The sequence below is a fragment of the Prosopis cineraria genome, unplaced genomic scaffold, assembly GCF_029017545.1.
Source record: "Prosopis cineraria cultivar Desert tree isolate PC_DT_omini unplaced genomic scaffold, ASM2901754v1 PC7, whole genome shotgun sequence".
Taxonomy (NCBI): Eukaryota; Viridiplantae; Streptophyta; class Magnoliopsida; order Fabales; family Fabaceae; genus Prosopis; species Prosopis cineraria.
Window position 1 is genome coordinate 27,793,193 of NW_026555338.1, and position 13,809 is coordinate 27,807,001.

The 13,809-nt window shown below is 29.7% G+C and overlaps 2 protein-coding genes across 3 annotated transcripts; one reads left to right on the plus strand and one right to left on the minus strand.

Annotated features, from left to right (window-relative positions):
• Positions 1-3,422: 3,422 nt before the first annotated feature.
• LOC129316841 (annexin D4-like) lies at positions 3,423-6,735 on the minus strand. The gene is made up of 6 exons (XM_054961213.1): positions 6,584-6,735; positions 6,085-6,257; positions 5,239-5,457; positions 4,468-4,692; positions 4,221-4,289; positions 3,423-3,712 (listed from the first exon to the last, which is right to left on the minus strand). Exons 1-6 carry the CDS (start codon positions 6,627-6,629, stop codon positions 3,503-3,505), a joined length of 942 nt encoding a protein of 313 aa, XP_054817188.1. The 5' UTR covers positions 6,630-6,735; the 3' UTR covers positions 3,423-3,502.
• Positions 6,736-8,036: 1,301 nt separating this feature from the next.
• LOC129316840 (annexin D3-like) lies at positions 8,037-11,729 on the plus strand. 2 transcript variants are annotated; one of them, XM_054961212.1, is made up of 6 exons: positions 8,037-8,280; positions 8,602-8,747; positions 9,845-10,072; positions 10,706-10,837; positions 10,995-11,084; positions 11,379-11,729. In XM_054961212.1, exons 1-6 carry the CDS (start codon positions 8,052-8,054, stop codon positions 11,580-11,582), a joined length of 1,029 nt encoding a protein of 342 aa, XP_054817187.1. In that variant the 5' UTR covers positions 8,037-8,051; the 3' UTR covers positions 11,583-11,729. The 2 variants fall into 2 exon arrangements, with proteins under 2 accessions (XP_054817187.1, XP_054817186.1); XM_054961211.1 differs by having other exon boundaries at positions 8,038-8,280; positions 10,706-10,918.
• The last annotated feature ends 2,080 nt before the right edge of the window (positions 11,730-13,809 follow it).

The window sequence follows — 13,809 nt, forward strand, 5'->3', positions numbered from 1 at the left end:
GATCGTGTAGGATAGGAATCTTTTGGGTAGCAAGCTCTACCATATCTGGCTTGAACTCAAAACTATTGATTAAGTTTGAAACAATCACATGCTAATTAATGCAGGTACTTGGCGGTGTACAAAGCACAAGTATCACAGGATCAAAACGCAGCCGTTCCTTAAAGGAGCAACTTGGTTTTACTAGGCCCCAAGATCATTAAAATCGAGTCTTCTCTATATTTATTCCACAGCTTGTAATTTGAATCACATAAATAAAAAAATAATATAAAATTAGTTGAGGATCTTAATTTTTTTTTTTTAAATATCACAGCATTTCAAAACCATTTTTATCTTAATTGAAGTCATTAAATAATATTTTTTTTTTTTTCTTTTTTGCCGCTATACATGAAGTCAAAAATCTTGTTTTCAAATATATATTGAAAAACAATTATAAAGTGACTCGTGTTTAAAACCCGAATAAAAATAAGTCCTAGAATGCAAAATAAAATTTAAAGATACAACCAAAAATTTTGGGAGAATGACAAAGGTCAAATTAGGTTTGATGTGACTCCAAGAATTTATAAGTTTGGCTCTTAATTTTTTAATTTTATTGTGATAAATTTATAATTTATATTTCAAATTTTAAAAGAGATAGGAATAACACATTTATTTATTATTCAACCATGTTAACATTTAGAAAGTAAGTTGTAAATTTATTACAATGAAGTTATAAAATTAAAAGATGGACTAGCAAATTCATGAAGTTTGATAGTTTGGGACCTAATTTGAATTAATCAAATGACTTAATAAAGTTCATTGTTGATTTGACATTTTCAAGTTTATATAACATTAATATCTATAATTTTTTATATTTTAGGGATAAGATTATATTAGCTCTTACATATGTTATTGTGGTTGAAAAAATAAATAGGTACATGTTATCCACGCTCCCTGATGAAAAAATTGAATATTTGAACTCCAATAATATCATGAAAAATGATGAAAATATGAATTCACTTATAGATTTTCTAAATTCATTTTCAATGTTAAGCCTCTTGAATCATGAAATAAGGCTTGAAATAGATGTCTTAATTATTATAATATAAAGAACTAATAAGTTTATGGAATTGTGCAATGCCATACATCTTATAGTTATACAAATTGAAAAACATATTTTTGTGGCTCAAGAAATGTTCAGATCAAATGAAGGGATGAAAATATGTATAATGTATATTGTTATATGTTTGTTTGATTCCAAGTTGCCATTTATTATGAGAAGGTAGCTTTTCATTATATTGTCTTTTTTATGACCATTTATAAAACTAGAGTCAAAGCCTGTGTAATTTTAGACTGTACCTATAGCTTTATCATATTTTTTCCCACAACCAACTATATGTTGTTATTTCTTGTGTTCAAAGTATGAAATATTTAAAAATATTGATTCTTAATGAGGGTATATGGTCACTCACCACCATGAGAATTTCAAATATAGTTTATAGTGAAGTCTTTGATAATTCAACCAAAAAAAATATGAATTTTTCTTAATTTGCTTTACATTGTATATATTTTCAACATATATTTTTATCATTTTGTTATACTCTATTTATGCATAATTGACATAATGAGCCCATTTGTTTTAGCTTATTTTTATAAAAAATCAATTATTTTTTTTTGAAAAAAAATGTTGTTTGATTTTTTACTATATTTGTTTAAATTTTTGAGAATAATCAAAACCTAAAATAATTTATAATTTTAATTATTTTTAGAAGCTACTTTGAATAACTTCTAAAAATAATATAATGCAATAGATAAAAGAAAATGTTTTAAAAATACGAGATATATAAAGATATTATAAAATTTAAAAATAATTAAATAATAAATTATTTTTATAAAATAGAAATAAAGGAGGATATCATAACATTTAAAAAAATAACAAATTAATAATTATTTTTTATTATTGTAACCTAACATAAAATAATATCTATTTTTTATAAGATTTCTACAGCACATGCACACACATATTTATAAAATTGCTAAAATATCTAAAAAAATACTTACTTTTTGATCTTAAACAAGCAAACTTATTATTAATAATAGCTAAAAATTCTCATTACATATAGAACAATTGGGAGAATGTGTCAACAAAATATATTTTTTGTAAAAATTCATCACAAATGATAGATATATCATTTATTGAAAAACAAAGCTATTGCATATGGCCCATGCATTGCATGGAGAATTTACTAATTTTGGGAGAATGACAAAGGTCAAATTAGTTTGAAGTGACTTCAAAAATTTGTAAGTTTAGCTCTTAATTTTTTAATTTTATTGTGATAAAGTGGCAACTTATATTTTAAATTTTAAAAGAGATAACAAATTTATTTATTGTTCAACCATATTAACATTTAAAAATTTATTTACAAATTTATTATAATGAAGTTATAAAATTAAAAGACGGACTAACAAATTCATAAAATTTGACACCTATGACCTAATTTAAATTAATTGATCATCTTAAAATCTATATGTCATTCTCCCAACAATTCTTGGATAAATGAAGATACAGGTATAGCCCATGTCATAAGATTAAATCAAATAAACAGCCCAATATTTATAATATTTCGTATTATGGTTGGTTTACTATATTTATCAATGATAAACCTTTTGTAAATTTTTAATTTTTTTAATAATAAATCATTTATAGATCAATAATAAATCTCTTGCACATTGATGATAAATTCCTTGTATATCAATATGAACTCTATACTTTCAAATTTTCAAAAATTTGATCCATATTTTTTTAAACACAAGATTTTTTTTTCAACCATTGGGGCCAATTTATCCTATTTTATTAAGGATTAAGATCATCATGATTGTTTATTTTTTTATTTTTAATATTGTTATCCAATCACATATTAAATAAAATAATACTTTTGTTCTATTCATATCATATTAAATATACTTATTTTTTATGTTTGCATCCTGATTTTCTTTACTTTCTAAACCTGAACACTTTGGATAAAAGTTTCAATAGAATAAATGTTCATGAGTCATGGCCATGCATTAATGTTAATATGTTCTTAATATTTAAGGTCTAACTCAGAAGTGAGATATTTTCACATTTTTAACACGTTCAGCTCCGATGCACCTCCACATCATTTTAGGCAGGCTTTTCTTTTTTCTTTTTATTTTTATTGGATTAAGTAGCTTTGTCTATTTATTTATTTATTTATTTGGCTTAGTATAAACTTTAAAGTAAGAACACGTCATCTTTTTTTCAGATATTTTAGTGGTACGTTCAACTGCTCAACATTCACAGATCCAAAAATAAAACGGCCAACATAAGTAATGGCTTTGGTTGGCTCACTATTTCAAACAGGATTTTCTAGTAACTTCCAATTGTTTATTACTTATTAATTCTGAAATCAAAGTTGGTATCATGATTTGCTACAATGCAACCACATTAATTTTCAAATTAATTCAACTAGACTCTTAGATTTTGTTTATTGTTCAAATTCTAAAATTAGCATCCTCTGGCAATCAAGGTTAGCAGGAAATCCTTGAAGTTCCCGTTAGCTGTATCTTCAATTTTCTGGCATAAAGAAACTCCATAGGCTTGTTGGTATTCGTTCATGACGTCCTTCATATCTGTGTCAGCTCGAGTAACAATCACACGAGCAAGAGCTTTCTTGGTATTCTTATCTGCATCACATCTCAATGCTGCATTCAGAACCTGAGGGACCGAAAAAAAAAAAAATACAAATTCTCTTCAGAATAACCTCTTCTAATTTAATCGATACTCCCTCTGATCCTATTTATAAGTTACTTCCAGTATGTTTCATTAGAATCAAGGAAAATCTTAAACCTCATTAACTTTGTCTTAAAATTTAACAAGCTTCTACCTTTATCCCTAATAAATACTCTTAAATCTTATTAGTGGTATTTTTATTTAAAGCATTTAATAAAGAAAAAAAATGTAAAGATGAACATTGAAAATTGACAAGTGCCTTATAAATAGAATCAAATTTTTTCTTCTCTGTCTGCCTTATAAATAAGACCAGAGGAGTATTTCAAGTGCAATCAGTTTTGCTAACATTTAACTGTAAGATTAAACATGCGGTAGGGTAGCACGTTTTGAAGATCCAAGGGAGATTCAAATGCTTCATGTTAGATACAAGATAGGTATAAAAACAATTATATAATTAAAAAAATTAAAGCAGAGCAGTTTGGTTCAACATTACCTGAATAAAGTATGCTAAAGGGGAACATAGGCATTGCACAGTCTCTTTTAACCTCAAGTCATCAAGATCCTAGCCAAAGGCAGAGAGGTTTTGAACAGAAATACAGCTTCTCAGGTGAATCTTTGACAGGGGGAAAACAGAAACTTAAAGGGTTGAAATCTAAAACACTAAACATGAGGCTTATAGCATATATATATATATATATAATTTGTTTATACTTAAGAAGTGCATTAGTAGCGTGTAATACCTCATCAAGGTTTTTGCCATATAACTCTTTATAGTGCTTGTTAACTGCCTGGAGATGAGGTTTGCTTCTTGTTGCTAGTATCCTTATTACTTCCTCATCCTCAAGAATTGGCTTCTCATAACCAGCCTTAATGGCAACGGAAAGTTCTTGGGCCTCTGATTTTGCAGTCTCATCTTTAACCTTTGATCCTTCATATCTGTAGGCACTCACAAGGGAAACAAAGAGCTGTTCCCAAAAGCAACAGCAGCAAAGTTAGAAAACTTATTTTCCAACAAATAACAACACAGAAAAACTTCTTAGATAGTCTGTAGAGGTAGACCAAGCGAATCATAAATAGACATGTGTATGTAACCATGTTAGAAGTAGGTCTGAATGGAAGGTGTCCTGACATGCTTACATGTTTATTCATAATTGATCTATTTCCACATACTGCAAATCGGATTAATCAAAGTGACAGACCAGTAAAGGTATCAAACATAAGTAGGTGATTGTCAAATGAAAAATTTTAGGGTAGACTTAGTCTACAAAATAGAATTAAACAAGGCTATTCATGAATACATAGGAACACTAGTATACAAGAAAACTTGCTTGCTATGATTGCTTTTCCATTCATAATTAGTTTGATTTATCAATTCTCCACTTAGTGGAATAAAGCTTGTTGGTACAGTATCCTTCAGATCTACATAGGAATATCTTAACCATCAACCAATGAGAACAACAATCATTATTATGGGTAGTCTTGAGTGAAGCCCTTAGTATGGGGACACTCACCTTACGTTCCACACCATCAACAAGTGAGACAATGTCTTCCTCAAGGGAACGGTCAAAAAGAGAATGGTAGGCCTTCCTAGCTCCCAATAGCTCTTCTGAGGTCCTGGTGCATGCAATCTCAACCAGCAATCCATAGGCCTGAGGACCCTTCTTCAGCGCCTCCTTTGCCAAACGGGCATCTCTTTCCCATGGATGCATTGCCCACAATACCACCGCATTCTGATAAACACAAATGATACTTATGTCCTCTGCCATTTTTTTTTTAAAATGACGCATAATGTGAATCTTACTTGGTGATTCAGAATTTGGTTATAATTTTGAATAGAATTTTGCAAGAGTTTAAGTTCAATCCTTTGAGACTTCTTGGCAATCAGTTCTATCTTGGATTTATGAGACTTACTTCCTTTCGAGCAACTATTCTCACACAACCAAAAATTTAAATTACGGTTTCCTGCTAGTTCAAGACACTTCCAGAAAAAATTTGTGTGGAGTAATATAAATAGAGTAAAACTTAATTGTAGTGCTTTAATGTATAGATAATGAAATTATCGATTTAATTATTCATGCAACAGTTTGTTCAATCAAATCCCACCCAAATAAGAGGTAACTCAATTTGGTCCTTTATAAAATAACTTCCTCAATTCGGTTCCTCTAAGATGAGTATCTCAATTTTGTTACTGGTATGTAAAGGATTATTACTGACAATGATCCTCGTAGTAGTAGAGCGACTAACCTGAAAAATGCCAACATGACGTATACTGGGAAGAGATTTTGATGAGTGACCAAGTTGAAAAATAACTTGCGTGCGTGCGTGCGTGCATGTGTGTAAGAGCAGCATGAATATACCTTAAAACGCATGAATTCGTGTTTCAGAAGTCGAACACGACGATCATCCCACTTCTCAAATTGGCGTTCATCCTCTATGAAGAGATGTGGCGTCCCCTTCCTGAAAGCTTTTCTATTCTCCGGCTCCCATTTTCCCAAAATCGAAACCACTGATTTCTCATCAATTCCATGTCCTTTCATCATCAACAACACAACAAGAATCAATTTCCATACTCTGAAGCTTCGAAAAATTTTCAACAATAAAAGTAAAATAAATCTTCTGAGAAGCTATCCCTAAAAGCTGACTGACTATGATACTGGAGACCCTAAATATGAATCCCAAATCAATGGGAATCGTAATTCCAGTGAAATCTCACAGCACTGAAATTTATACGAGTTCGCAAACTTCAAAATGACATGCAGAATCAGTATTGGAGACAATGAAAGTAATATACGAGTAATGAATTTTAAAGAGAATTATTTGGATTGGTACAATTTGAGGAGAGAAGTGGAGAGGAACCTGAGAAAGCTTTGGTGAGAGCTTCTACCTCTTCGGGGAGTGCCATTGTAGGATTGAAGAGACTGAAGTGTTCTAGCTCAATATTTATACGAATCTGTCAGGTCACTTTCGTCATTTCTTTCGTATCGGAGAGCGTTTGCTGTTTATGTTGTGTGTTAATCACTTTCGTCACTTCTAATTACGGTTCTTAAACAAAATTACAATTTAAAACAGCGTTTCGATTAACGAAGACAGTCTTTCTGAAAATACGGTAAAGTAATGAATTATTTAATTTACAGTTATGCAATACTATTACTACCTACTGACCATGTATTGCTCTTACATCTTAATAAGGTAATTAATCTTTACATTATAACTTTGCAACAAACAGATGTTGAATCTGAAAACTCCCACAAAACTCGTCACACATTCCTTTGACGGTTATATTGGATCTCGCAACTCTCTTTATGTGTTTTTTTTTTTTGTGTGTGTGGAAATAATAGTAGCTCAATATTTTCTTTTAGCCAAACAAAAAACTAACAAGCAAATTAGTTATTGAAGCGATTAAGACAATTCAAAAATAAGTACTAAGTGGTTTAAACGTGATTGAATCTAGGTTAAACTCAATCATAATTAAAATAACATAATTTAATTAAAATATAAGAAAAAAATGTTTGTACATAGTTTTGAAAAAGAATATTTAAACAAAAAGGCATTAATTCATATGTAAATGAAATATTTATGTATAGATCACACGTAATCTAATAGAACATCGTAACTAAAGCACAAACATGATGCTTGGGATATCAAAAAGAGGTTGAGTTGGGTCTCTTTCTCCTCCACTTACATATATGGTAATATAATTATAAATCTTTTAACAGCCTTTGTTTTAATTTGAAAAGGATGGATCCCTCGAGATTTTTGGTTAATCCACTATCCTCTATTTTGGCCATTTTATTTGAAGATGCTCAAGTTTTTGTGATGTTGGTAACCCATGTGAAGGCATTGGTTAACTCTTTTCACTTTATTTCTGTCTTGTTTTTTAATTTCAGTCTCATCTATACTTGCATGCTATAATTGTTTTAGTTTCAACGAAAGCATGTTTATTGGCAAAATAAAAAGAAAAAAAGCACAAACATGATGGACTGCTATTTTTTTAATTTTTTTAAATTTAAAACAATGTCATTTTTGGGCTTGGTAAGTAAAAAAGGGAAAGAAAAAAAAAAATCAACTTGATCTACCTGTCCGAAATTCTTGATCAGACTGGTTAAAAGACTGGTCCAGCAATTCACTGGTCTTTCCAGCTAACGGTTTCAGTACCATGCCAAATAGTAACTTAATATTTTTTTTTGACCAGCAATAGTAACTTTATATTTAATATGGTTAAACATTAAACTAGACACTGTGTAATGTGCATTGAAAAATATCATTGGTTATTCATTCGAGTAAAACGGTCGCAAATCCTGCGTTTCAGCTCTGATCGACAGTTATGAGTAGTTTTTTTCCCCTCTCGTCCGGACTCTCAGTGAATGAGAAACAGACGAAACAGAACAAGGCTGGATTTTCTCAAAAATTATATAACTTGGGATTTTCTAATCACCAAATACTCATTTCCTGGAAGAGAGAAAAATCTCTGACAGAAATGAGCACCCTTAGAGTCCCAGAGATTGTTCCTTCTCCCACCCATGATTGCGAGCGACTCCGAAGGGCTTTCGAAGGTCTCTCTTCCTTTAATCTTTGTCGGGGTTATCCACAAATTGTCTAATTTTCTTAGTTTTCTATTCTATTTTTCTTAGTTCCTCCAGGGTAGTTGTTGTAATGTGAGTACAAATTGGTGGTTAACAGAGCTCAGGACAGGATTGTTTTGTTGCTGATGTTTTTAAAAAAATAATAATAATAATTACAAATGGTTTGTGATTAAATTGATAGATGATATTTCTTTTAAGGATTGAATGGTATTTTAATCTTTCTATGATTCATGGATATTAGGTCAAGTATTTACGTAAGATATGCTTTGTTTTTACTGTACAATGTTGCAGGATTTTTGACGGATGGGAAGGAAGTAATCTGGGTATTAGGACACCGGAATGCCAGGCAAAGGAAGGAAATCAGAGAAACTTACCAGCAGCTATTCAATGAATCACTCATTGATCGCCTTCATAAAGGGCTCTCCAGCAATTTCAGAGTATATCATGCTTCTTGCTCTTAACTTTGTCTGTATTAAAATTCTAGGGGCAAGCCATCAACATTTTATCACACACACACACACACACACACACACACACATATCCTATAAATAATGTACTTGGTTTGATTGTTTGTGCTAATTTCATGCCATAGTTTTCGTTCGATGATTCAAAATGTAACAGACTATTAGTTTCCCTCCTATATATATGTAGCTTCAGTGTCCAGTTTGCCTGTCTATACATCTATCAATCTTGTTCTGAGTTTGATTCCACAATTTGGGTTTTAATTTTGAGTTAATTTGATTCATCTTCTCATTTTTTGTAATTTTTGCGGCCATTATTGTAAATATGAAACCGATTGTCCTTGCGTTTCACCCTCTGCATAATCTCTATGTATCCACATATTTGCCTTTGGAATTATGAGTACCCTTCCTTGCATGTTCACTGTTACTAAGAGAAGTAAACTACAGCATCAAGCTTGTTCATTGTTTTACTTTTTCCTCTTTGAAGGAAGCTTTAGGTCGCATAATCATTTTCTCTGTCTTTCCTTGAGGCTTACTATATTATTGTTGGTTCATAAGAGTAACCTTGTTTTTAACAGTAAATAGATAATGATAATATAGGTAAGTTATAGTAATTGACTAATTTCTTGTCAATTCAAATATCCATTTGCACGTCAGTGCTTTGGTGAACAATGTTAGTGCAGTCTGCAAAGGTGCTATATTTTTATGCTATCTGGTCATGAAGATTCACGGTGACAATAAACAAAATTTGGTGGTAAAATTTCAGTTCCATTATAAATCATACTATAACAATAAGTGCATATTTCAGCTAGGTGAAGGCCATGCTACTTTAACTAGTGGTTTCAGCCACTCAGGTTTGAGCTTTGGGTATATAGTTGTATTAAAAATTCATCAGAAGAGTTTTGCTTCCCTTTTTCACTTGGCTTGACTTATATTAGTCGGTCTAATGCGACTCTAAGATACCGGGTGGTATGATGAGCAAAGAAAAACATAATAATAAAAGCAAACTATATTCCTGAAATTATTATGAAATACACAATAGTAGAATGCAACTCAGGATTTTTATGTAACAGGATGCAGTAATTCTGTGGACATATGACCCTCCAGAAAGGGATGCACACCTAGCAAACAAGGCATTGAAGGATAGGAAAAAAGATGTGACACACCTACAGGTCCTGGTTGAAATTGCATGTGCATCCACTCCTAACCATCTAATGTCTGTGAGGGAGGCTTACTGCTCTATCTTTGATTGCTCGCTTGAAGAGGACATTGCATCCTGTGTTTCTCAGCCCATCAGAAAGGTAAATCAATGAAGTTGCTGAACCACTTAACAAAATCATTTATCTGGTCAGATTGGGAAAGCCCGTTATATAAACCCTATATCATAATCTCTCACTCCTGTATAGGGACTCACGTCTTATACTTTGCAATTGGGTTCTCGAGTCCCTCATGTAGAAAATAAGTATAGGTGAATATAATGCAATTTTCAGGGCAGTGAGTAATATGTATCATGAATAGAATGCTTGTTTTAACTTTAATTTCTACTTACTAATCCTGGGAAGGTTGATTTCTGTGTGAAACTTATGTCCAGTTGACTGAGGGTTGAAGTATATGTCAAGGCCATAATTATATCATCATGCGAGTACAATCCCTCATGGATTGCCTGCCCGCATGTAGTCAAATTTATTAATGAAAATCATGAAAATCAAGACTTACCGTAGGGAGAGGAAAAATTTTTAAAACAAAAACATGCAAATCAAGGTAAAAGTTATTCCATTTTTACATATTAATTTACATCTGTTTATAATTCATGGACTCAACTGAACATGTATTGATGTCAGAATTTTCAGTGGCACTCCTGCTTCACACTACAGTTTAACTTCCAATATTCTCTGGTTTCTTGTCGATGTATGATCGATCTGGGTACTGTGCAGCTTCTAATGAGTCTAGTGAGATCCTATAGATATGACAAGGAAGCTGTAAACTTGGAGATAGTAGAGTCAGAGGCATCAATGCTGCACGGAGCAGTCGACTCAAAGCAATTAGACGATGAAAACCTGATTTGGGTACTTAGCACCAGGAATTTTTTCCAGCTCCGGGAAACTTTTGCATGCTACAAGAAACTTTATGGGATTGCATTGGAAGAGGTTTCACTTGAAATCTCAAGTCTTTTCATGTTTACATATCATGTAAAGAACTTGACTTGGGTGATTTTCTCTTCAGGACATAAAAAAATGTGGTAATGGTGATTTGGAATCTCTTTTGAATGTGGTATTATGGTGTGTGGAACGCCCTGAGAAACATTTTGCAAAGGTATTTTTTTTCTTCACCCCAAATTGATGGATAGCATGACTTACCTTTTTTTCTTTTTTTTTTTTGCCAATTATCTAATTGGGTTGAAGCGGAAGGAATTCAATGTCCCTCAAGGTCATTGACATGACCTTAAATCCAAATTGGTGGGTAGTATCAAATATTGGAGAGTTCTCAACCAAAAGTAAAAATATCATTTTGTGGACCAAGTTCATGGAATATATATATATATATATATATAAGTGCTCGAATTGATGTGTTTCTGTTTTAAGCTTCTATGATATCATTCATGGACAGGTTCTGAGAGATTCTATAATTGGGCTTGGAACTGATGAAGAGTCTCTAAACAGAGCTGTGATAAATCGAGTTGAGATTGACATGTTGAGAGTGAGAGAGGAATATGCTAACATGTACCATGAAGATCTTGAAGGAGCAATCGTCAGGGATACTTCAAGTGACTACAAAGAGTTCTTGATGACTCTGCTTGGCAAGAGAATTTGATGATCAATCACAAATGATGGGCATGAGAATTCTCATAAATTGGAAATTTATTGGTAGGGGCAATTTAGTTATCACAATTATTTTTCTTTTACAAAGAAAGTACCTTCATCCTTCGAAGTAATTTTAGAAATCTGCGATCTTTTAGCATGAAGAATTCTGATTCTGATCTTTCAACATAATTTTGCCAATGTGAAATGTGTGGTAGATAAGTTAAGGTGAAATGTTGATGAAGTAGTTAAAAAAAATTAGAATGTTTAACTTAAGTGTGAATTCAATTAATCTTGTAAATTCAAAATTATAAAAAGTTGGAATGTATAATTTTAAAATTTAACATGACGGCAAATCAACCACAATCATAACTCATAACTCAGAATTGATTTATAAGGCATTTTTTTACTTTTTTTGTGTTTAAAAATATAATACATTTTAATATTTTTTTTCTAAGAATGATTAATGATATTTTCCAAAAACATTTTAATAGATATTTGAAATTAATAAAATTTTCATATTTATTTGTATATAAATTGTCCTATTAAATAAGAGTAAACATAGAAAAAAAAAGTAGTTCTTAATAATGTTATCTTTTTCTTTTTGGTTAAAAGTAAAAGCTAGCTTAGTTTAAAGTGTTTTATAATTTTGAATGTAAAGAATAATTAATTGTACTACTTATAAATTATAAATAATACTCCTTCTATTTAATATATGAGGTATTTTTTCAAAGTATCATGTCAAAAAATAGAAGGCATTTTGGATCTTTCAATAAGCAATTAATAATTTTTTTTATAAATACCCTTAATTAGGATGTGTAATTAATAATATTTTTTAATTGAGAACCCTATTAAATAAAAGTAAATATAAAAAGAGTGTGCAATTTTTAAAGATAATTAATTAATTCATTGAAGATATAATACTAGTAAAAGTGCCTCATAATACTAAATAAAGAGAGTGCCCTTCAGATTTTCATGCTGGCCATAGTATCCTTTCCTCAAGCTTCATATAATACTCCCTTTTATCTCTATCTTACAGCTAAAGCTGATAATTCATGAGATACGAACTTATTTAGGTTAGATTTAAAGCATTTTACCTTATATGAAAAACTTATATAATTAAGCCCGACTTTAACACCATTAGGTTTCGAGCTTATTTGGGCTTTGACACTGAAAAGCTCGTATTTTAATTTTTAAGTAAATATTTTTAAATATAAAATATTATTTTGTCTTTAAAAGAATAAAGGAAAAAATAATAATTTATTAATATTGTACTTAAGTAACTTTATTACAGTTTTGTTATATTATATATAATTTATTCATGAATATTTTCATTACTTATAAATTAATATTTTAATTGTTTAAATATTGCTCTTGTCATGATCATATTTAAATATATTATATATTTTAATTAAATTATATTATTTTAATTATAATTAAATTAATTTTAATTCAATCACGGTTAAACTACTAACTTAAAATTATTGCCCCAATTAATTCAAAGTTTTCAATAACTTTTGCGTAAATTATATTTTTTATTTTTAAGAATATGAAAAAAATAATCATTATTATATAATACTCCCTTTGATCCTATTTATAAAACACCTTTTAAATATAATTTTTGATCTAAAATACAGGACATCTTATAATAATTAAATCACTTTTTTAATTTTACTTTTTCTTGATTGGCATGAATATATTTAATGTAGTTATATTATTATTTAAAATTAAGGGTAAAAATGAAAGTATATCTTACTTTTTTATGATATAAAAAAACTATTTTTTTAAGATGCATGACATAATTAAAAATATTTTATAATAAGGATTGAAGGGAGTATAAAATAAAATCATTTAATTATGAGTAAAATACTATTTTTTATAAAATTATTTTTATACCTTTTTATATTGTTTAACTTCTACATAATTGGAGTAATTACTCTAATTTATTCTTAATTTTAACCAAGTTTTGTATAGACAATGACTAAATAATTATTTAAAAATATTATTTTATTTATTATATTTATCTAGTAGTAAAGTTAAGAATTCGTACTTTTAAAATTATTTTTAATTTTATTTTTGACTGTGAAATTAATTTTCTTATTTTACAAAAAAACGTATTTTTTTTTTGAGTACTCAGACAATATATGACTCAAAACTTTTTTAAAAAATAAGTTTTAAAATATAAAATAAATATTAAAATATATTTTAAATATTATTTTGAGATATTTATCGATTAAAAA

Excerpts from the sequence above, each read along its gene's own strand:
- LOC129316840 (XM_054961211.1), top strand. The coding sequence starts at position 8,052 with ATGAGTAGTTTTTTTCCCCTCTCGTCCGGACTCTCAGTGAATGAGAAA. Across the intron at positions 8,748-9,844 it reads GGCTCTCCAGCAATTTCAGA|GATGCAGTAATTCTGTGGAC; the intron begins GTATATCATGCT and ends TTTATGTAACAG. Across the intron at positions 11,085-11,378 it reads CTGAGAAACATTTTGCAAAG|GTTCTGAGAGATTCTATAAT; the intron begins GTATTTTTTTTC and ends ATTCATGGACAG.
- LOC129316841 (XM_054961213.1), bottom strand. The coding sequence starts at position 6,629 with ATGGCACTCCCCGAAGAGGTAGAAGCTCTCACCAAAGCTTTCTCAG. Across the intron at positions 6,258-6,583 it reads TCTCACCAAAGCTTTCTCAG|GACATGGAATTGATGAGAAA; the intron begins GTTCCTCTCCAC and ends TGATGATGAAAG. Across the intron at positions 4,693-5,238 it reads TTGATGGTGTGGAACGTAAG|CTCTTTGTTTCCCTTGTGAG; the intron begins GTGAGTGTCCCC and ends TTTTGGGAACAG.